This window comes from Adiantum capillus-veneris, chromosome 16 (assembly GCF_014529385.1).
Source record: "Adiantum capillus-veneris isolate H3 chromosome 16, ASM1452938v2, whole genome shotgun sequence".
NCBI classification, from domain to species: Eukaryota; Viridiplantae; Streptophyta; class Polypodiopsida; order Polypodiales; family Pteridaceae; genus Adiantum; species Adiantum capillus-veneris.
This window is the reverse complement of record NC_140946.1, coordinates 110,855,909-110,879,839: the sequence shown is the minus strand read 5'-3', so window position 1 is coordinate 110,879,839 and position 23,931 is coordinate 110,855,909. Positions and strand designations below refer to the sequence as shown.

The 23,931-nt window shown below is 47.6% G+C and overlaps 1 protein-coding gene across 5 annotated transcripts in view; it reads right to left on the bottom strand.

Annotated features, from left to right (window-relative positions):
• Nucleotides 1-3,161: 3,161 nt before the first annotated feature.
• LOC147439642 (kinesin-like protein KIN-14I) overlaps nucleotides 3,162-23,931 on the bottom strand; it is a 175,304-nt gene continuing 154,534 nt past the window's right edge. For 4 of the 5 annotated variants that reach the window (XM_086485454.1, XM_086485455.1, XM_086485456.1 and 1 more), the window contains one exon: nucleotides 3,662-4,265. In XM_086485454.1, the coding sequence (XP_086341580.1) occupies nucleotides 4,091-4,265 (175 nt within the window). In that variant the 3' untranslated portion in view covers nucleotides 3,662-4,090. Of the gene's footprint in view, nucleotides 3,568-3,661; nucleotides 4,266-23,931 lie in introns of those variants that run through there. The other variant, XR_015184623.1, reaches the window with a different exon arrangement.

The window sequence follows — 23,931 nt, the reverse complement described above, 5'->3', positions numbered from 1 at the left end:
ACTGACTATAAGGATACAAGCTAACGTTTAACCATTGTAAATTCTTATGATACAAATTTACCCAAGATTGCACCTCAGACTCTGGCACATCGGTTCATGTTAACCCACAAAAAGGGTGGTCATTCTCTACTTACAACTATAGTAAACAAGGATACATTCATTTGGGCAATGTATTGTGTATGACATAGTTTGTGCATGGGATATTTTACTTTTGGCATTTAGATGTTTGTAGGTATCACACATACTTTGAAAATATTACATGGAAAATTCAAAATGGCTCATTAATTTAGGCTAAGGGAGTCGAATGTGGGCACTCTATGACCATTAGATGTTTGTACAAAATCATGTTGTAAACAAAACCAAAGAACAAGTTCTTCTTTGTGGCATAGCCAATCAAGCCATATGATCCAAAATGGAATAAAGATCCTCACTTCTTGGTTATGTGCTTTTGTTAATCGTTTCTAACTTTTAATGTGTAAACATTGTGGTTACAATAAGCATTCTATATCACCTCATAGAAGTTTGTTAGACAAGAAAAAGATTGAGCAATCAAACGTGGTGCATTTGCATGTGTGTGCATATGTCCAACAAGTCACTAGTGGTGCTACATATTTCTTAACCTTATGGATGATGACAAAGCTCTTAAATTCTTCCATACCCAATGACTCATAAAAATAATACAATTTGTATCTTTTAAAAGTGGTTGCCTCTCATTTGTCAATTGAATATAAAGCTTGTGCTTAAAGCCTACTCATAATAGAGGATACACTTCCTTACCTTTAAATATCTTTTAAAAATGGTTGCCCCTCATTTGTCAATCAAACATAAAGCTTGTGCTTAAAGCCTACTCATGGTTGAGGATACACTTCACTACCTTTGAATATCTCTATGATATGAATGACAATAAAGGAGAGCGCATTGGTTCTCATTACCTCGCCCAAAATGAATTTGTACAATTATAGAGAGAACATATGCAATAATTTTCTATACAAACTTGCAAAAAGACAAAATTTGGGATGAAGCTATCAAAACTATAGTACTTGTGATTATTACTAAGAAAGCACTAGATGGTGACATTTCATAAGAATCTTGGAGTGGACATAAATCTTCTTATGTTCACATGAGAGTTTTTGATTGCGAAAATTTTGAGCTACGACAACAAAGCTGTGTCCATGATAAAGAGACGAAGGAGATGGAGGCTAGTTTGGGATCCAACCAATGCATACTTCAGTGACTTGCTATCAATGAAAACATTCAAACTCTTGAGAAGACGAGAACATTGCTAAGCATTTAGATGCATTCTGGGTCGAAAACGACTAGGTCCAAAATCCACTACTGTTAATAATCACGATTTTGAAACTTGACCTAAAGTGGGGTTTGAGACCATAGGCATGTGTGCTTGTGTTTTTGCTTTTGGTGATTTCAGTCACTTGAGTGTAGCTTGAGTTAGATGCGAGTTGTTAGTTGTTTTCCAAAAGATTGACAACCTCTTATAGCCTCTATGCACTAGTCAAGTTAACTTAGTCCCATGGTTTGACAAAGTAATCATGGTTCTTGCTAATACTGCAATAAGATAGGATGGTGAGGTTAAACATGCGTCCCACATTTGGCACCGCTTAGAAGCTATCAGTGTAACAATGGGTTCCAAAACTTACCTTGTTTGGTTGGTGATTTTAGTTTATCAGGTACATTTTTTCTGATACTTCTTGGAAGATTGTAGTACTACTCAATATAAAATTTTGGAGTTTAGGGTATTTTGGAACGTAGTTTTGAAAGTACTGATAATTTTGGTATTTTTGAGAGCATTTTGACCTTTGATATTAATACATTTGCCTAAAGAGCTTTAAAAGAGTTTGAAACCAAGTCAAAAAGTTCGTTTTTGTTTGCTTTGGGAAAATCATTGAGAGGCATTGCTATTTGTGAGTCCTCATGCCCCATCAAATTATCCATAACAACTTCAATGTAAGAAAAAAATACACCAAACTCCTTTGTAAGGTGCTTGAGATAAGGAACTTTGCTTGATTTCATGTTATCAACTTATTTGCAAAGACCTAGTAGCTGTGAATACGAGCAAAGCAATGACAAAATTCATCAGGTGCACTATGATATGCCAATGAGGTAACCATTCCAAAAGACAACCTGTGCATTACAAAGGTCAGCTTGAGTTTCTAGGCTGATTGAACAATTTGTGCAAAGCCTAACTAGGATCATTCTAGGCAATGAGAGATAATTTCTTTACATCATAGATAAAATTGGTACCTTTCTTGAAAGGGAAGTTGCTTTACTAGGTAATATGCTAAATATCACCCACTGATGGGAAGTCTCAAGGATAATTTGATTGCCAATGGGTTCAAGCAAAAGTAGGGTGAGTCCATTTTTTGATGAGGTCTTCTCTCATAATGCCAACTAAAGACAATTCTTGATTTGGATGGCATAGGGACATGAAGCTTGTCGAGGGTTGAGATCAAGTTTTCTTACAAAAATATTGTAGATACTTTTATGTATGCCATGATCAGATCCCAACAAAGGGGTTTGCAGGAGGAGACATTAATAGACTTATGATGAATCTTGGGAAGAAGCGTTCAAAGGTGGTGAAGGTGTGGTGAGATTGAATGGTACAAAATAGCAATGTACTCGCTTTAGAGGCAAAGAAGCACGTGTGGTTGCTTACATGGATGCAGATCATGCAATAAATGTAGACGAGAAAAGTTCTTCTGGCTATGTTGTTGCATTCACAACTGGTGCAATTTCATGGCAAACTTACTTGTAACACTGCACATATCAGCCTAACACAAAAGTTATGTCATTGCATCAAAGGCTAGTGAGGAAGCTCTATGGGTTACTCATCTAGTGGAAGTTTTGGGCAGTTTTGCAAAGATTCTGCTTTTGCATTGCGATAGTCAAAAGTGCTACTCGGTTTGCACAAAAAATCTTGATTCAGGCAAAGGCGAACAATGTCAAATTTCTGCCTTTGGAAGGCACTTAACCACAAGTGCATCAAACTTTGTCAATTCACATAGATGACGACCCTAAGGATCTTATGAAAGGTCCAATCTATGTGGCGTATTATAAGCGTTAGACAGAGATATAGGTTCCTTGACCAAATTTTGCATTAAAAAGTCAATTTTAACTCGCTGTCCTGCATAGTAGGCATAAAGTTAACGGTCTTTTGTGCCTCTAACATTGCCTTGGCTATTGTAAAATATTAAATTAAATAGGCCTCATGGATAATTGAGCTTATGACACTCGTTAGTAATGTGATAACCCCATCTCTCTATACATCTTTCCAAATGGATTACTATATGACTGTAAATTTGCACTATCAGGATGGCTTTTTGAAGTCATCTTCAAGTAGTGCATCCCAACTGCAATTCATTGGATAATCGATAATCAGCTGAGGTATCTCATTTGTAACTGGAGAATATATTCATATTGGTTGCCTTCTTCATTCATCTCTCCAGAAATCTCTTATGAAGCTTGTTAGGCTGAAGGTTTTGTTTTTCTCTTTTTCTGGCTGTTTCTGCTATTCTTGGCATGAATGATTGCACAAAGAGCCTTGTCTATCACCTATTGATAATAAAACACTCATGTTTTCATAAAGAAATGACAACTGCACGCACACATGTACTCGGACCCACTTGAAAACATGCACATAAATGGATGGTGCTAACTGATTTGTAAGATGCTGTGAGCACACCTTTGAAATGTGCCCAGCATATGGACTGACATTCCACTATCGAGCATTTAGTTGTTATAAGTAGTTCCTCTGCAAGAGATATACTTTTGTGTGACAAGCACCCTCAAATATAAACAAAGGCACTGCCAAGCTTACGCCAACTCTACATCGTAGTGCCATAAAAATACTGTACAACTCACCAGGTGACATTTGGATGTGTGAGAAAGAATGACAGAAGTGTAATGGGGCTTTGATAAAGGTGGTAACACCTCCGCCCTAGCCATGGAATACTTGTAGATGTACATGTGGATCCCTGGAGGTAAACATTTTCAAAGACTCCACCTCTTGTGCCGCCTGACAGTGAATCAAAAGATCAACCCTTCATGTAATTAGCCTCAGTGGACTCTTGCATTCTCATGCTTTCTCTTTCACTTGACGCTCGTCCTGAATATCTTCAAGGTCTTCCTCATCAGGTCTTTTGCCAGCTTGTTCTTTCCAATGTGCAACTAGCTTCTTCAAGCGTACAACCTCCTTGGATGATATATTTTTTGTAGCATCATTGGTAATAGCTCGCACTCGAGAAGCATACCTGAAGCATAAATCCCAGATACCAAATGTTAACACAGCCATGCATACGAGAACAAACCAAAAACTCTCTCTCTCTCTCTCTCTCTCTCTCTCTCTCTCTCTCTCTCTTTCTCTCTCTCTCTCTCTCTCTCTCTCTCTCTCTTGCGCGTGGCGTGGCTCCCTCCTGCGCGCTGCCTCCCCTGCGCGCTGCTCACTGCGCGCTGCTCCCGGCTGCGCGCTGCCTCCTCTGCGCGCTGCCCCACCCCTGCACGCTACCCCTGTGTGCTGCTCCCTCCTGCGCGCTGCGCTGCTCCCTGCACGTCAAGTGAAAACACACACCCCATCCCCATCCCCTGCCCGCTGCCCCCTGCATACACACAAGCTGAGTGTTCTCTTCCCCTCTTCTTCACAATATGAAGAGAGGGTAGCTACGAAGCCAACCATGTCTTCCCCCATCATCAAGACGCCGACACCGACAAAGAAGACAACGTCCTTCATGCTCACGAATAAGAGGCTTGCACAATTGGAGAAGGACATGAAGGAATGGCGGATGGAGAGAGAAATATGGAAGGAGGAGAAAGCCAACTTCATCAAGCTATGGAACGAAGAGAAGGAGGACATGAGAGCGGAAATCCAAAATCTCAAAGAGGAGAAGGAGAGAAGGGAACGGGAGAACGAGAAGGAGAGGGAGAGATGGAGGAAAGAGCAAGAAGAGATGAAGGCACAAATCGATCTCCTTCATGCTTCCCTCACATCCCTCACCCCCGAGGAAGGAGAGATTAAAGGGGAGGCTAAGGAAGCCCTCAAGGAGGAGATCACCAAAGCCCTCACCGCAAGCATTGAGGACAAATTAGAGGCCACCAAAGAAGGATGGGTCGAAGTAGTCAAAAAGAACATCAAGAAGGTAGCAAGAGAGGAAGCCCAAAAAGATGAAGTACTCATCGTACACACAACCATCGAAGAGGAGAAGATGCGACAAGCTCGCCGTCTCAATGTGCGAGTGACCGGCATCAAAGAAGAAGAAGGGTCTACACCCGAAAGCGATGGGAAAGCTTTATGCAAGAAAGTGGGATACAAGGAAGAAGAGATCCCTTTCTCCAAAGTTTGGAGAGCCGGCAAAGATCCAAAGAAAAGAGCTCTCATCCTCCAATTCGCTTCCGAGGAGTCTCGAACTTCCTTCCTCCGAAAGAGGGTCATCCTGAGAGGGATCGACGGCCCACCGATTTATCTAGATGATGACCTCACAAAGATGCAACAAGATCACCGTCGCGCGTGCATGCCTCGAGTCCACCAAGCCCGCAAAGAAGGGAAGAAGGCAGTATATCGGGATGGTAGGGTTATCATTGATGGCAAGACCATCGCATAGGGACTCGCGGCCTGTGGGACACACGAGGAGATTCATGTCACGGTTTGGAATTGCAATGGAGACTTATGGACACACCCAGAGAGACTTGAGGAGGTGATGAGAGGTCGAGACATCATTCTACTTACAGAGACACACGAGAGCCCGGAGAGAGGGTTACCACGGATACATGGATTTCAGTGGGAGTCTCTACATCGAGGATGTATGCGCCAGCACACCACTCGCGGCTCAGGAGGAGTGGCCATACTCTTTAGACAGGGGCTTCACAGCAGACTACAGATTGTTGCCCGGGACCCACAGGCCCGCTACATGTGGATTCGCCTCGAGCTCTCACGAGACAGGATCGTCTACATTGCCCTTTGCTATTTTGCTCCCACAGGCTCCAGATTCGCCCCTATTGAGCAGGAGTCACCGTACGCATGCCTCACGGAGGAGATTATGGAGTACTCCACACTGGGTGAAGTCTTCCTTATGGGAGACTTCAATGCTCGTACACGCAGTGAGCAGTGTGAGACATATGACCATGAGGACCCAGAGACACTACACACTCTAGATGAGGAGGCTACTAGGAGAGACACAGCAGACAGAGCTCCAGTCACAGCTTATGGACGACATCTACTTCGACTTGGCTCCCAGCACCGTCTCGTTATTTATAACGGGATGGTCCAGTGGCCCACCTCAGGGGGCCTGACTTGTATGCCACATGGAGTTGCAGAAGGAGGGGGGAGTACAGTCGACTATATTCTGGGACCCAGGGAGGCTACACACCTTATCACATCCTTCACCATTCCACCCATACCCATCGGAGCCGACCACACATACCTCTCTTTCTCTATCACCGGAGATACCATCACACACAGCTCCACAACACGCACTCCACACACCACCATCCATTTCACACATGAGTTAGCCTCTATTTACTCGGCCAAGGTCGAACATGGCCTATGTCTCCTCCACCCATCCACACCACTCTCAGTTCTCACATCACATATCTCTTCCGTTCTCCACACTTCAGCTATTAGCTCTTTTCCACACACCACTCACACAGGACGCACTCCCCCCCCCGGGGCTATGCCTCAGAACCGCTGGTATGATGATGAGTGCAGAGAGCTATACCGACGCCTCCAGGCACGACGAGCCTTAGGAGAGATCACAGAGAGAGAGGCCAGACGGCATATGAAGACGCTGACACGCCAAAAGCGGCGAGCATTCGAAGAGGCACAGGAGCTTGAGCTATACCGCCTATTCATGAGCATGGATAGCGCGACGGCATGGCGCACCCTACGCGAGCCACGTCCGACTACAGCTATTGAGGATCCACAGATATGGCATGATTATGCAGAGCGACTTTATGAAGTGCCAGGGCAGCCTCCTATTCCACAACCACACGAGCCTCGCCCCACGTGCTCCTCCTTCTTTACGGCAGAGATGGTAGAGAGGGCCATACGCCGCATGCAGCACAGACGATCAGCTGACCAGACTGGATTACAGAGTGAGCACATCATTTATGCGGCCTCCACTATAGCCCCGTTGATTGCACATGTCTTCAACCGGGCTATAGGGGAGGGCTTCCCAGAGGAGTGGACACAGCACACCATAGTGCCTATCCACAAATCTGGCGACACCCTGGACCCAGGGAACTACAGGACTATCATGATTGGCCACACGATGGCCAAGCTATATGGAGCAGTACTTGAGGCACAGCTCAGCTGCTACGCAGAGATCGAGGGTTTACGAGCTCCAGGCCAAGCAGGTTTCAGACGAGCTTTCTCCACCATTGACCACATCTTCGTTCTGCGCTGCCTCATTGATGGGGCAAAGGCGCGGAAGAAGAGGCTTTACTGCTGCTTTGTGGACTTCCGCAAGGCCTTTGACACAGTCCCACGCGAGAGACTCTTCCAGCGCCTTCACAGCATTGGGGTACCAACAGAGATGATTTGGGCCATATATGCTCTATATGAGAGGGTGACGGGTCGGGTTCGTTGCCCAGGCGGTTTTTCAGAGACCATTGCTAGCACCATTGGTGTTAAGCAAGGATGCCCACTCTCCCCGACACTCTTTGGGCTATACATCGACGAGATCTCCGACTACATACTACGAGCAGGGGGAGAGGGGAGCGACTTGGCAGGTACTCCGGTCCACATCATGTTATATGCTGATGATATTGTGTTGATTTCAGAGTCACCCGAGGGCTTGCAACGCCATCTTGAGGCCTTGGACGAATTCAGCACACACAGGGGGTTGACTGTGAACCTTGGCAAAACCAAGGTTATGATCTTTCACACATCCAGTGCAGTGAGGAGCGCCGCCACCTTCACAGCAGCAGGAGGACGGGTTGATGTAGTCACCTCCTATGTCTACCTTGGCATCACATTCACCAGCCTACCAGGACCCTTCACTATGAGGCAGGCTGCTGTTGACAGGCTCACCCGAGGATATGCAGCTCTGGCCATGCTAGAGCGGAGGTGCCACCAGGCACACTTTCAGGAGCCCCGCACGAAGGGGTGGCTTTTCGACACCTTAGTCACCCCGGCCTTGATGTACTCGGCGGCAGTATGGGCACCAGGATTGACAGCTGACCAGTGGACACAACTTGAGAGACCACAGGTATATATGATCTCACGCTTGCTCCGCAGCAAGAAGACAGTGCCACACGACATTATTAGAGCCGAGCTCGCCACACCACCTATGGTTGTAGAGGCACTATTCCAGACAGTTTGCTTCATCCAGAGGATGAGAGAGCTACCTCCTGACAGACTTACCCGTAGAGCATTTGAGGCAGCTATACAGCTATCAGAGAGTGGACATGAGAGAGCATGGTACTCACAGGTCAGAGCATGGTTTGAGGGACACGGTCTTGACATGGAGAGCCTACCACCATTCCAGTACGACCCCCACTCACCATATGTTCACCTCTCTCGCAGTGAGAGGAACTTGGTATTGAGACAGGATCTGTGGCAGCTATACACTAGGAGAGTCTGGGCGGCACCTAGCTTGGGGACGAGGATGTCAGATTACAGAGACCAGTTTCTCACCATATTGTCTGGGGGGTTCATACAGAGACCACGCTACATGGACACATATATGCCACATAGATCACGGGTGGCGATTGGTCAGCTGAGAGTGGCTTCACACAGGTTAGAGATTGAGATCGGGAGACATACTGGTGTTCCGAGGGGGGAGCGAATCTGCAGAGCCTGCACAGAGGAGGTGGAGAGTGAGGAGCACTTTGTATGTAGATGCAGAGCATACACTGAGATCAGAGGCAGGTATGAGGCCCTATTTAGAGGACAGCCCACTCTCCGAGAGATCATGGAATCTCGAGATCAGAGACAGCTCGGACGTTTCTTACTAGAGATACAGAGCCATCGGGACACACTACTACAGCCACACACAGCTACACAGACAGAGGGGAGACAGTCGCAGCTCACAGACTTCTTTCAGAGGATTTCCGCCCCCCCCTCACCAGACACTCAGAGGGGAGTGACACTCCCACAGGCGGAGGTGAACCGAGCTAGACGACGACCACGAGTCACAGGCTACAGGGGCGCGAGCTCCCACCACCGACAGATCGAGGAGATCCGAGCCCGGGAGCGCCGTGCCACTGAGGAGCGAGTGACTCAGATGAGGGCTGACCCGACAGCTTTCATCCGGGTAGCCTTGGCACCAGACCCACCCATGTACCACATCTTACACCCCCCCATTAGTACAGGATGGAGCTAGATAGCTTGATGCATTCTCATGATTGTACTACCTTGAGCATACAGACATGCATATACCCCTAGAGATAGAGCTCCATCCCTCCTCAGATACTCCACTACCTACTTTCAGCTCAGTTTTGTATCAATTTTGTTTCATTTGTCTTTCCGATAGACGGATGACATACACACAATGTACATTTGATTTGTCTCATAGGCCGATTTCGGCCTGACATAGACGTTAAAAATCTTTCTTTCTTTCTTTTCTTTCTCTCTCTCTCTCTGAGGAGCTTCTCTCTCGGACACACCCCTCCCCAGTAGCTTTAGGCATCTACTTGCCAAAGTATTGGATCATCACACAACACTAACACACAAGAAAGCTACTAGCCCACTACCCCCTCTACACACATGAGCTCTTGTAGATTTTTTTTGTGGTCCCATGGGTCATTTTGGCCCCCCGAGGACGTAAATACAACATCATCTCTCTCTCTCTCTCTCTCTCTCTCTCTCTCTCTCTCTCTGCACTACGGGGTTCAGGTTTGGGGACCGTCTATTGACAGTGCTGGATGGAGTAATATGGAGAGACCCCTGATATCTATGATTTCTAGGCTGATTAGAGCCAAGGCCTTAGTCCCACATGACATCATACGAGCAGAGCTGGCTGCCCCACCTATGGAGGTTGAGGCACTCACCAGATCAGTATCATTTATACACAGCTTATGGGACACCACCAGGGACAGGTATGCCAGGCTTGCTCTTGAGTCATCCAGACAGCTGGCATTACAGGGAGATACATCATGTTGGTATGCACAGATGAGCTCATGGTTTCAGAGGCATGGTTTCAGCATGGAGAGGCTGCCCCCTTTCCAGTATTCTCTTGATGCACCATCCTTGGCTCTTACACGGATGGAGACTACTAGACTCATTCGGCAGGATCTTATCCAGTTTGATAGCAAGAGGACATGGATAGAGCCATCACGGGAGTTGGGTACGAAGAGGGTTTTCTATAGAGAGCATCTTCTTCAACTCACGACAGACGGATTTGTCACACGGCCCAGTTACATGGACACACATCTATCTCATGGGTTACGATGTGCTATAGGCCAGATTCGCACATCTTCACACCAGCTTGGGATTGAGACAGGTAGATTCAGAGGCATACCAGCAGACAGTAGGATATGTCAGTTATGCCATGCAGAGCCAGAGACAGAGTTTCACTACATATGTCGCTGCACAGTCTACTATGAGATACGGGGACGCTTTCATTGTCTATTCAGAGATAGTTTTGACTCATTAGATAGAGTCATGAGATATCAGAATCAAAGATGTCTCGGATTATTCCTACTTGAGATTCAGAGACATAGAGACGCTCTATTGAATGGGCAAAGACAGAGACAGTCCCAGAGACGCATCTCAGATTTCTTCAGTCTGAGTACCACAGAGGCAGAGGGGACACCACCACCACAAAGCTCGGTTCCCACCCATACACACACCAGCAGTACTCTCATTGATCGAGCTATAGAGTTAGGGAGATCGAGACGACCGCGAATGAGGAGGGGAGCCACGCAGCACATGCGGAGATTGCGGCAGAGGATCCACAGGATTCTAGCACGACACCCAGAGTGTCGATCAAGATAGGCTTCGTGCTACTGCTATATTGTATCATGGTGACACTTATCCCCACTTTGTACCCTTATGGCATGATACCATTGCTCAGCCTACCAGCCACCCATAGGAGAGTCGGTAGCACTCCTATCAGTTCTTTGTTTGTACCCAGACTTGGTACTAGACTCATCATTGTAATCAGTTGGTCTCATAGGTCATTTTGGCCTTTTGTAGACGTTAATATATCATTTCATTTCATTTCATTTCATTTCATTTCATTTCATTTCATTTCTGTCTAGTCTCTATGATCTCGCAGCTCAATAGAGCCAAGGCTTCAGTACCATGTGCCATTATTCGGGCACAGCTAGCTGCCCCCCCACTAGTGGTGGAGGCGCTCACCAGATCTGTCTCCTCCATACACCGCATGTGGGAACTTCCCAGAGACAGATATGCCCGCCTTGCACTTGAGTCCTCTCGACAGTTAGCCAGGCAGGGAGATACAACATGCTGGTATGGGGAGATGACATCATGGTTTCAGGCGCATGGGTTCAGCATAGACAGATTGCCCCCCTTCTGGTACTCACTGTATGCACCCTCTCTGCGAAAATCATTGTGAATCGTATCAAGGAACCTCTTATGGTTGGTATCCATTCTGCGCAATATGGCTTCATTCCTCGCCGCCAAATTTTGGATAATCTGGCTGATGTATTAATTGGAATGGAATATGCCAAGCATACCCAGCCGGATGTTCTCGTTATGCAGGTAGACATTGAGAAGGCTTTTGATACAGTTCAATGGGATTTCATTGCTGCTACAATGCGGGCCCTTGGTTTTGGCCCAAAGATGGTCAATGTTGTATATTTCTTGTATGCTCATAGTACATCTTCAAGCCTCCTTGATGGAGAGTTGACAGAACCTTGGCCTCTCGGATGCTTTGTTAGACAGGGTTGCCCGCTAAGCGCATTGTTGTATGCCATTGCCACTCACCCTTTGTTATTGTATTTGGATCTCTTGACTTCGCTCGGTCGTCTTCATGGGCTGAAATTAACCAATGGGAAAGACTCCACAAGACAGGCCTATGCTGAGACTTGTTGTTCATTCCCTGCAATAACCAAGACGATGTGCGTGAAATTATGCAGGCATTGGATACATTTGGCCTGGCAATAGCCTTAAGGTTAACTTTTGGAAATCTAAACTCTTGCCTCTTGCTGTTTGTAACTGGAATCTTCTTTTGTGGCATGGCGAGATTCTCGATCCGCATGTGGTGGTCAGGCACTTAGGATATCCCATCGGCTGGCAGGTCACTAATACTCAGCAAATTGATTGGGTTATGAAACGATTGAATGTTAAATTGCACCATTGGAAAACGTCTACATGGCCGCTACATGTTCGACTTCGTGTTGTGCAAAGTATTACGATGGCGTATGTTTAGTTTTACTTGCCGTTGTTACACTGGCCTTGCTCCCGCCTCTCATTGCTTATGTCTAGCATTGTATCTCACTTGTGGCACACTAGTTCTCATAAAAAAGGCCTCCGTTTGTTAGCAATGGAGAAACTTTGCACTCCAAAGCATCTTGGGGGGCTGAATATTTTGGACCTTCGTCGCCATGCATTGGCAAGAAAGGCTATGTTATTGCCTACTCTTGCACTGCAGTCTCAACCATGGACAATTATGACTGTTGATCTATGTCGGCATATTACCACTCCTGCTTTTGGTCATTGGCAGACTTCCCTTTGGGAGATTGTGTTTGGCAAGATGGTCGGTAATATTTCTGGTCCCTCAATCACCTTTGGCTTGCCCTCCGCTTGGAAAGTTTGTGGTCTAGCTGGTCTAGTCTCTCGTCCCTGTCTCGTAGGAGTGGTCTAGTCAAGTCTAGCCTAGTCTAGTCGAGTCTGGTCCAGTGAGACTAGACTGTCCAACAAGTTCAAGGGTCTTCATGCCAAGAGCTTGCGTAGGTCTATTGCTACTGCACGACACATACAAGGGAGTCTAAAGATTGAGAAAGCCCACTACGGAGCCCTCTACAGTACCACCACAAAAAATGTCGGCCTTTTGTGCCGAGTAGAAGTCCTCCATCCCTGCTACCTCTACCCTCTTAGGCATCTCCCTCACTCCTCACCACCCCAGTCACCTTCGCTAGTACACTTTCCACCGACTGTGTTACAACACGCTCCTAAGAGGGCAACAATGGAGAAGCTAACAAGCATACTAGCTGTCACAAAGTGATGACGTGGCATGTTCGATCGAACAAGCCCCATTGAGATTGACAGATTTAAATGTCATAAATTATAACAAGTCCCGTTCGATGGGGCCCAGGGGACACAAGAACATTAAAATAAAGCAATCGGTGGACCTCCTGACGTGGTAGCACTGTAGGGACAGTTCCGTGATTTGCGCCGGCTGCTGATGTGGCATATGTATGGATTTCCGCGATTTGCGTTGGTATCTTTTGGCGCTGTGTAGCAGGCTACAGTGTCACTTTCACAAGACACAATTACAGTTAGTACAGTTGGTCTGGTCTGTTCACATTGGACGGACACTCTGGGCATTGACACGTGGCAGGGATACGGATGGTGGCCTAGTGGACATGTGGCTAGGTCACACTTAGCTGGCTGACATTTATGAGCTGTTGGTGGCTCTTTATGATTGTATCTATGAGTAGTAGCCGTTGGGTGATTATCATTATCTTTCATGGATGGTCTGGTCATCGTCTGGGTAGCGAGTCTTTACACAGAACACCTCGGCACTCACCCTCCACATCTGAGCCTCGACACCCCCATTTGTACTTGTGAGTCCTGGGCTGGAGCTGAGTGTGCTGCCACGCCAGAGTCTGTACATGGTTCTTTGAGATAGTCGAGTCCACATGTTCTGGTCCACTGTTGTGTCTCTGTTGTTCTGTTGTTATCCATTGTTTCTGTGTTTCATTCTGTTTGAGTGAGTTTCCATTTGTTTGAGTGAGATTGCCTCGCACATTGCACTGAGGGGCACCCACACTGTAGAGAGAACGACACATTATCCGCGCTACAGGTGCTCTCATTTTGGCGATCACGGTGGGACCTCAACTGAAGTCTCACTCTGTTGAGTAGCTGGTTTTCTTCGCTTCGCCTGTGCAGCTTGTTGGTCTGGTCCAGTTTCACCCTTGACAGCTTAATCTAGCTGGTCTAGTCTCTCACCTTGCTGGTATCTGGTCCTCTCTCGCCCTGGTCCACCCAGTCCTCGTCTGGTCTAGTCCTCCTCGTCCCTGGTCTAGTCCTTCCTCGTCCTGGTCCAGGCCAGGTGGTCTAGTCACTTGCCCTGGTCTATTAGAGTCTAGACCAATGTTCAGCCAAGTGAAGGTCTTCTTGCCCAAAGCTTGGTGGGATTGGCGGTTACTGCATGACACATACAAGGAGGTCATTGGAGCGTCAAAGCGCACTACTGAGTCCTCTGAAGTACTACCACAGACGGCGTCAACCCTTGGTGCCCAGTAGAAGCATATTAACCCCATCACCCATACCTACTCATACGGCTACCTCCATTCCTTCGACCGGTTCTACATCCTCTAGGTCACCTTCTCCAGTAAGGCTCTCCCCCATTTTGTTACAGCAAGCTAGTGAGCAACAGACTCAGGAGCAAGAGGCCATGGAGGAGCTCACAAGTGTTCTGGCAAAGGTGAACATCAAGTTCCCTACCTTTAAGGGTCTCTCCACAGAGGATGCAGACGACCATGCTCGGAGGTTTGTCTCTCTTTGCAGAGGTTGTGGCCTCAACAGAGAAGACGCATACCTGGTGCTCTTCCCGTCCACCTTGGATGGTCTTGCAGATAAATGGTACAGTCAGTTTGCTGAAAACCACTTTACTACTTGGACCATGTTAAGTCAGCAGTTCTGTGAAGCTTTCTGACCAGGGGATTATCAAGAGAAGATTCTAGATGAGTTGGCCAACCTGTTGCTCCAGCCCAAGGAGACATTTGCAGAGCTCATGACCAGAACAAAGTCCCTGGTCGCCAAGCTGCCTCAACAACCAGGGGAATTCATGGTGAAGAAGTGGGTAGAGAAGGCTCTGCCTAAGACTTCTCAACAAAAGCTCAGAGAAAGCCTCCGTCCTGAAGCCAGTCTGGAAGACTTCGTTGCTACTGCTACTAGAATAGAGGGAGCAAGAATGCAGTTCACTGACTCTCCTCAGCTAGATACTGCCCCTGTACTCGTGGACAGTCCATCAGACCCCTTGAATTCTTTACGAAGGGAACTGGAAGCCCTAGAGTTACAGCGGGCCCTTCAAGAAGAGAGATCCTTCTCTCTCAGACAGGAGAAGCCTCCACATCAAGAGGCTTATGATCAACTTAAAAGAGAGTTAGAAGAGCTCAGGTCTCAGCACGAGACTAAGGCTATGGTATGGTGTAGTTCATGCCGCTCTCCAGGACACCCTCCATAGGACTGTCCCCTTCGCTCTTATTGCCACTTGTGTGAAAAATCGGATCATGAAGATAAGGCTTGCTACTATATAAAGGGATTGCACAAAATACAGCAAAGTCTTGGTCCTACTCTCCAATAGGGGTTAGCACTAGCATCCAACATGGTTTCCCACTACGGCCATCCCAACTACATGCCACCTTTGCTCAATACCCCTGCTGTCCAAGGTATGTCAAGTACTTTCCCGACTCAAAGTTTTTATAATGCTAATGCCACCTCAACCCCTCAGAGCTTCTACACTTCAGCCTCCAACTCCATGCAGCAACCACCTCGTCCCCCGTTTCGTCCTTCCAATCGGCCCATACTCTGCTACAGATGCGGAGAATATGGGCATTATCAGAGCAAGTGTCCTTTACCTGAGGGGTCCCCTCCTTGTCGTCATTGCCCTGATTCGAAGGATCACTACAGTAAGGATTGTCCCACGCAAAGGGCATCCACGTCTTCAGGCTCGACTCAGAACCAACAAGAATTCACCTTCCCGAAGATAAACTTGATTACTGTGAACACTGTGCCTCAACCATCACCTGCTACTCATGTGGTTAAGCCATTGCAAGTGGAGGAGCCTGCTGGTGTCCTTACTCAGGCACAAAGAGCAGCTCTTGGTCTCAGTCTGCCCACAGCTCCACCTCGCCAGTCCCCACTTCCTCAATCTGGTCTACCTGACCCAAAGGACGAGTCCTTCAAAATTGCTCAGAGCAAACCAACTTCCCTCTTATCTGACATTGATGGAGCCTTCTTGGAAGCAGTGGCTGACTTGGAACAGATTAAGGTCCCAAAGGGAGCCCAGTTCGAAGGCACCAAGCCCACAGTAGAACCATTTTGAAGAATACTTTTCAGCAGGTGTCACTATACGACATGCTAAGGCTCGACGCAACACTCAGAAGTGACACCCTGTCAATCATTCAGTCTCTGTACCCGGGGGTTGGGCCTAGTGGCGGGCACCTCCCTATACAACCCTCAGAGTCTTATTTGATTTCCTATCCAACTGCTCCCCTCACCGATTATAAAAGTCCTCGTCTCACTGTATCTATTCTTGGGCACCAGCTATCCGGCGTCATCGTTGATGGCGGATCTGGAATCAATTTGATGCCCGAATTCACTATGATGGCCTTAGGTCTACAGCCTACCCGACCTGCTCCTTTCACTGTTACATTGGCCGATCAGAGAACAGTCTACCCAGTGGGCATAGTCGACAAGGTGCCTCTGAAGGTACAAGATTTCACTTTTAACTTGGATTTTGTGGTAGTTAATCTTCCCTAGGTAGAGGGAGGTTATCCCTTGCTGATTGGTAGGCCATGGTTGCGACATACGAAAGCACTTCACGATTGGGGAATCGACGCCATGTGGATACATACTCTTGGCTCTCCAATGCAACAAATTCCTCTCGAAGGAGGTATGGATCCGATTGTTCAGCATAGCTCTTTGTCAGTAGAGTCCAACCCTGACTTGGAGCTACCAGTCCCTCCTGACGGGTCCGATGAAGACTTACTACAGTGGTTAGAAGCTACCTCTTCGATGCCATGCTATGTAGTCTCTCTTCAACCTTTGCCAACAGATTCACCCTCTCCCCCTGATCCTACACCTGAAGCTACACCTGAAGCCAGTAATCTCAGTCAGCCAAGTGCGCCAGAACCAAGTGGACCAGTCTCTGGTGACCATCCTTCAGAGGGTCCCTTGATGGAAACCGTCGGCCTGGGTGAGCCTATAACCCACCATAGAAGGGGGAAAAAGTCTCCCTTGCAAGAGTTGGCCAACACCCCAGCTCCTTCCTTAGCCTCCACTCCATCTGACTCTCCACCCATGCCGGAGCACTTTGAGGTATCTGAGGATTTACCATTCGCAGAGCTTCCATCAGGATGGTTGCAGGAAGAGTATGCTGATTTCAACATTGATCAGACGCCAGCTCATAATGTCCAGAAGCTCACAGAGGCGGCACGGTCTTCTCTCCCTGACGCAGCCTCGCCCACTGCACCGCCTGACCCAGTCAGAGAGGTCAACCTAGGCGGCCCTGACAACCATCAGCCCATCTTGTTAGACACTTGGTTATGGGATCACCCCGCTCTACTCGACCAGGTAATCTCTTTCATGCGCTCTTTCAAGGATGTGTTTGCCTGGTCTTACCACGATTTGGAAGGAATCCCAGCAGAGCTAGGAGTCCACACAATTCCTTTAGTTGAGGGGGACTAAGCCGGTCAGAGGACGGGCTCACAAACTGTATGCAGAAGCAGTCAAAATCGAGTTGGAAAAAATGCAAGAAGCAAGTATTATTGTACCAGTAGAGCACTCAGAATGGTTGTCCCCTATGGTTATTGCCCCAAAGAAGTAGTCCAACAAAATTCGAGTTTGCGTGGACTACCGGGCTCTGAATAAGGTCACAATCCCGGATGGATTTCCGACCCCTTTCACTGAGAGTGCACGGCACTCTTTGGGCATACCGCACATCTTTCAAAGCAACAATGAATCACACGCCTTTTCAACTCGCTTTCGGTTTGGAAGCCATAGCTCCATTTGAGTTCAACTCCGGATCCCCTAAGGTGGGCACTCTGCGTGCAAGTTGGGGCATGGAATCTGCTTCTATATCCCGTCTCACCTTATTGGATGAAAGACGCCGTTTAGCTTCACATGCTCTGCAAGCGGAGCAACTTCGTCGCAAAGCGTGGCATGATCGCCACCTCAGAAAACCGAAAATAACACAAGGCACACTGGTGCTACTCTATCAGGCAAAATATTTGAAAAAAGCAAAGAAGCTGGTTCCAGCTTGGCAAGGGCCCTTCGTGGTGGAAGAGATTTTACCACAGGGGGCAGTCCAGTTAGTCACTCTAGAAGGTGTCTCCCTACCGCTGGTAAATGGATCCAGACTCAAGATTTACCATCACTAGAGCTGACTTGCCATCATCACTGGCCCTGGTGATAGTATACTTCATTGAATTTGGTGGTATTATCCCTTCATGAGTAGCCTTATTATTGTTCCCCTTCATGATTCCCGTTTTTCTACTATTTTCCAACTGTCACCGAGTCTTCTCCATCCCATCTAAGTTGTAAGCAAAAATCAATCCTCTCTCTGATCTTCTAATTCCCTTTTTCTCATCTCGACTGTACTCACAGTAAGGATCTCGGATCTGCTCTCATTTCATTCAACAAGTCACTTGATTTTGCCACAGGATTCAGCGTGTCTTTTGATTTATTTTAACTCGGAAACATCTCCACTCTTTCCAATCCACGGTTATCCAACTGTCTCATCTCCACTATCAGCATCTTTGCTTCTCTGTATCAGTCTCTCTCTTCCCTGTGGAGTTCTTCAAAAGAGGCAATCCCATCTCCACTCTTTTCTTTGATAAGGCTGTTCTTTTGGAATATTATCAGCTCTGTTCTGAGTACGAACATTCACTTTCCCTAAGTTCAACAATCGGTCAGACCAATCTTTGAGTTCTATTGGGCTGATTTTTAAGTAAAACTCCTTAAATCTATGGAAGCATATGATTTTTGAGTTCTCTTGGCTAACTCTCTAACTCTCTAACTCTCTGAGAGAGTTCTATACGTAAGAGTGCATCTGATAAACTTAACGTCCCTCGCCTCCACCCACTTTTGCCTGAGTTTCTTCCCTAGCCCCTAACTTTTGCCTCAGTTTTTGCCATCGCCCCTACCTTGTAAAACTCGCCTCAGCCCACCCTACCTAGGCATACCCATCTAACTCGCCCCTACCCACTTCAATTCGCCCAGTTCAATTCGCCCCTACCCAGTTCCCTCTCAATTCGCCCCAGCCCTATTGGAATCGCCCCACCCAGTTCCCTCTAAATTCGCCCCAGCCCTATTGGATTCGCCCCAGCCCAAGACAATTCGCCCCAACCTCAGACTCACTTACTCGCCCCTACCCTATTGCATTCGCCCCAGCCCTAACTTCATTCGCCTCTAACCTCTTGATTCGCCCCTACCTACCCAATCGCCCCTATACCCTAAACTCCCTCCTACCCCATTGATCCGCCCTTACCCAATGCACCTAGACCCTAACCAATCTGCCTAGCCTCAGTCGAATCCTCTCGCCCAGCCCCACCCTAATTCGCCCCAGCTCACCTTCTATCCAGCCCCTCTGCCTAGCCCAATCCCAAATCGTCCCTACCACTGGCTTTTCTAGTATCCTCGCCCCCTACCTGAGTAGCTCCCTACCATCACCACTACTAGCGTTTTCCGTCCCAGAGTTTCTATACTCCGCCTTGGTCTGCATCTGACTAATCCGTGGTGCTTTTCCATCACCTGGTCTACTAATCTGCTCACTGTTTTTTCATCCACCCGGACCTCACCATGGCAGGAGGTAGCAAGAAACAGGAGATACAGCCAGAAGGAAGTAGCAAGAGAAAGGTAGAGTTGAAGAAGAGGAAAGCTCTGGTTGCAGAATCAAAGAGCGAAGCAGAGGAAGTATCTGCAAGCAACAGCCATGGCATAGATGACTTTACCTCCAGTGACCCAAGTGATGAGAGCTACAAAGCAGACTCAGCAGCATCTGATGATTCAGATGTAAATTCCGAGTCAGGTGCTTCCAGTGATTAGGAGGAACATTCAAAAGTGGCTCAGAAGAAAGGAAAGCAGCCGATCATCACTCATGAAATCAAGACGCCTGCTTCTTCGAAAAATCGCACAGCATTCTCATTAAATTTTTATATGCAGCAACCTCGACCATCTCTCAGTGAGGTGCTTTCGACTGCTCAGCTACGGACTCTGGGTCTCACAGCATTGGCTGATGCAGATTTACTTGATACGGTTCCAGCAGAGATGATACATTAACTGTTGAAAGAATTTCCAAAGGTCTGGGGCCACAAGCTAACAGGTACAAGGCTTGGCCATGCCATGGGTATGACCAACTTTCCAGCTGTGAAGCCTACTACTCGCACTTTCTCTTTGCTGTCCAAGGATGCGACAATTCAAGCATGTCAAGAGCTACTGAGTTCGGATCACCCGGATTATGAGCGAAACAGACGGCTTCTCGCAATCTTCAGGTATTACTTTCTGGCTCGAGATGCCAAAGAAGACAAGGAAAGAACTGATCTTCTCACTACCTTTTCCCACTGCGACGGGCTCTACTGTTTAATCCACACTATCCCTTGTGGATTCCACCAGATTCTCTTCAGCTCTTTGCAGACTAGGGCTAAAAGATTTCGGGCCCAAGTGCAGTCTGTGCAGTTAAGTTTTAAATGTTTTGCGGCACCTCTCTTGGCATGGGTCATAAACATACCTATTAACCCAGATGAAGTGGATGAGGAGCAGGGAACCTCGAAAGGGAAAAGGAAATCCGTGAGCATGCAAGTTGACCCCACAGTCACCAAGAAAAAGAAGATCAAGGCAAAAGTGGTGAAGGATACAGTGAAGTCTCGTCTCTCCTTGCCAGTTTCTGAGAGCCAGCAGACTAGGGTACATCTTCAACGTCACACGTCTACTTCTACCCCTGGTTCTGCTGTGCCGGCGCCAGTGTCTACTGCCGCTCCTCAAGACAGGATGGTCACTTCACCCATACAGGATCCTCTTCCTTCTTCTCCCATCTTCACTCATACACCGGTCAACATATCTCTCTCTCCACCTACAACAACAATCTCAGAGGCACCTACTACACCAGCTGTACCTACTTCAAGCTCGCCGGCTGTGCCACATGTGTGCCTCCGGAATCACATGCATCTGAGGGATCTTCAGGTAGGACCGACTCCACTTCTCTGTTTTAGCTTTCAGAGAAGTTACTTCAGGACTCCAGGGCTGCTATTTCCACCATCGAGCTAGGCGCAGAGTAGCTAGCTGCAACGCACCAGCGTCACTCCGCCACATATGCAGCTATGGAGGGATCTCTGCGAGTTGCCGAGAGTGCCATCGCAGATCGAGATGCAACGATTTTTGCACTACAGCAAGCATTGAAGATAAAGTCAAGGATTATTGATGACCTAAAAGCACAGGTGTAGGGATTTTAAGAAATGTTTATGTATGGTAACAGGCCTACCCAGGTTCCAATGGGATATGGATGGACTAGGCTAGGGATACAGGTCCAGAATCCAGCAAGCTTTGCAGCACCAGCAGGTCCCTCTCAGCCCTCTCAGTAGTTCATGGGACACTACCCACAGCCCCAGTTCCAGTACTTTACTCAGCAGGGGTCTCAGGTCCAGATGCCACACATGCAGAGCCAGAATGTTCTTTGCTGTGACGGTGTTGCTGGTGCACACCGCCATGGTTGTGTTACTAGGCGTCCGAAGTTCACTTCAGGGCAGGTGCTTCCATCCGCTGTGCAGCAGATGGCTGCTCCAACCACAGGAAGCCAGGTTATGCAGAGCACAGTCCTGCAACCGCATCGTTACAAAATCGATCTGATGGCTCCTCCCCATCCAGATACTTCTGGAGCAGCAGTGGCGACGACACTTTCCCTTGGGTGACAGGACTGTGCTCTTGCCCCGCCTTTCATTGTACATATAGTTACTTTTGCAGTTTCATTCAGTGTTTGGCTCACCGAGACGGTGACCAGTCTTGTGGCGGGCAACCTTAGCAGGCTACAGTGTCACTTTCACAGGACACAGTTACAGTTAGTACAGTTGGTCTGGTCTGTTCACACTAGACGGACACTCTGGGAAGTGACACGTGGCAGGGATACGGATGGTGGCCTAGTGGACATGTGGCCAGGTCACACTTAGCTGGCTGACATTTATGAGCCGTTGGTGGCTCTTTATGATTGTATCTATGAGTAGTAGCCGTTGGGTGATTATCATTATCTTTCATGGATGGTCTGGTCATCGTTTGGGTAGCGAGTCTTACACAGAGCACCTCGGCACTCACCCTGCACATCTGAGCCTCGACACCCCCATTTGTACCTGTGAGTCCTGGGGTGGAGCTGAGCGTGCTGCCACGCCAGAGTCTGTACATGGTTCTTTGAGATAGTCGAGTCCACATGTTCTGTTCCACTGTTGTGTCTCTGTTGTTCTGTTGTTATCCATTGTTTCTGTGTTTCATTCTGTTTGAGTGAGTTTCCATTTGTTTGAGTGAGATTGCCACGCACATTGCACTGAGGGGCACCCACACTGTAGAGAGCACGACACATTATCCGCGCTACACGCTGGCAATCCTTATAAAGGCGCTCTTGGCCTTCCAAAAGTAGTTACATGAAAAGCTTCAGGTCTAAAAGCATCTGGTCTCAATTTCCTAGTGCCAAAAGCTGTCAACGCAAATTGCGGAAATCCGTACAGATGCCACGTCAGTAGGCAACGCAAATCGCAGAATTGTCCATAAAGCGTTCCCACATCAGCAGGTCCACGCGATTGCTTTATTTTAATGTTCCTGTCTCTTGGGCCCCATCGGACGGGACTCCATAAGTTGGAACAACTTATGACATTTAAATTTGTCAGTTTCACTGTGTTTGTCCGTCCGGACATGTCATGTCATCACTTTGTGACACTGCCTAAGGTGAAAATAAAGTATCCGACTTCCAAGGGACTCTCCACAAGAATGCACACGACCACGCTAGGAGGTTTGCAGAGGTCGGTGCCTAAATAGAGAAGATGCCTACCTAGTGCTCTTTCCATCCATCTTGGATGGCTTAGCAGACAAATGATACAGCCAGTTTGTAGAGAACCACTTTACGACTTGGGCAACAGTGAGGCGACAATTCTATGAAGCTTTCAAACCAGGTGACTTTCAAGTGAAGGTTTTAGATGAGTTGGCAAACTTGATGCTCCAACCATATGAGACTTTTGAAGAACTTATGACAAGAACAAAGTCTTTGGTCGCCAAGCTTCCCCCGCAACCACGAGAATTCATGGTCAAGAAGTGGGTGGAGAAGGCTCTCCCCAAGACATCTCAATAGAAGCTACGGGAGACTCTCCGACCTGAAGCAACTTTGGAGGAGTTTGTCGTGGCCGATACCAAAATAGAGGGAGCAAGTTGGTTATTCAAGGACCCCCCTCAAGTAGAGACAGCATCAGTCCTCATGGAAAGTGCCTTTGACCCCTTGATTTCTATACGCAGGGAACTTGAAGCACTGAAATTACAACGATCTCTTCAAGAGGAGAGGTCCTTCTCTCTTCAATAGGAGAAGTCTCCACATCAAGAAGCTTTGGACCAAATCAAGAGAGCTGGAAGAGCTTCGGGCTCAGCAGGAGTCTAAGCTTGTGGTCTGGTGTACCTCATGTCACTCTCCCAGGCATCCTCCACAGAAAGACAAGGATTGCTGCTACCTAAAGGGATTGCAACAACTATAGCAAAACCTTGCTCCTACTCTTCAACAAGGGTTGGCACCTGCATCCAACATGGTTTTCCCCTATGGCCATCCAAACCACACGTCACCTTTGCTGACTACACCCTTCTATGCAAGGTATGCATAGCACATTTTTGTTTCAAAGCTTTTATCATGCTAAGGCTTCGCCAGCCCCTCAGAGCTTCCACACCTCAAGAGTCAAAATCCACCTCCATGGAGCAGGAGCAGAGATCACCTCAACCCTCGACTTGACCATCCAATCAGCCCATTTTATGTTACAGATGCGGGGAATATGGGCATTACCAAAGAAAATGTCCTTGTCAAAAGGGTCTCCTCCTTGCCGTCATTGCCTTGA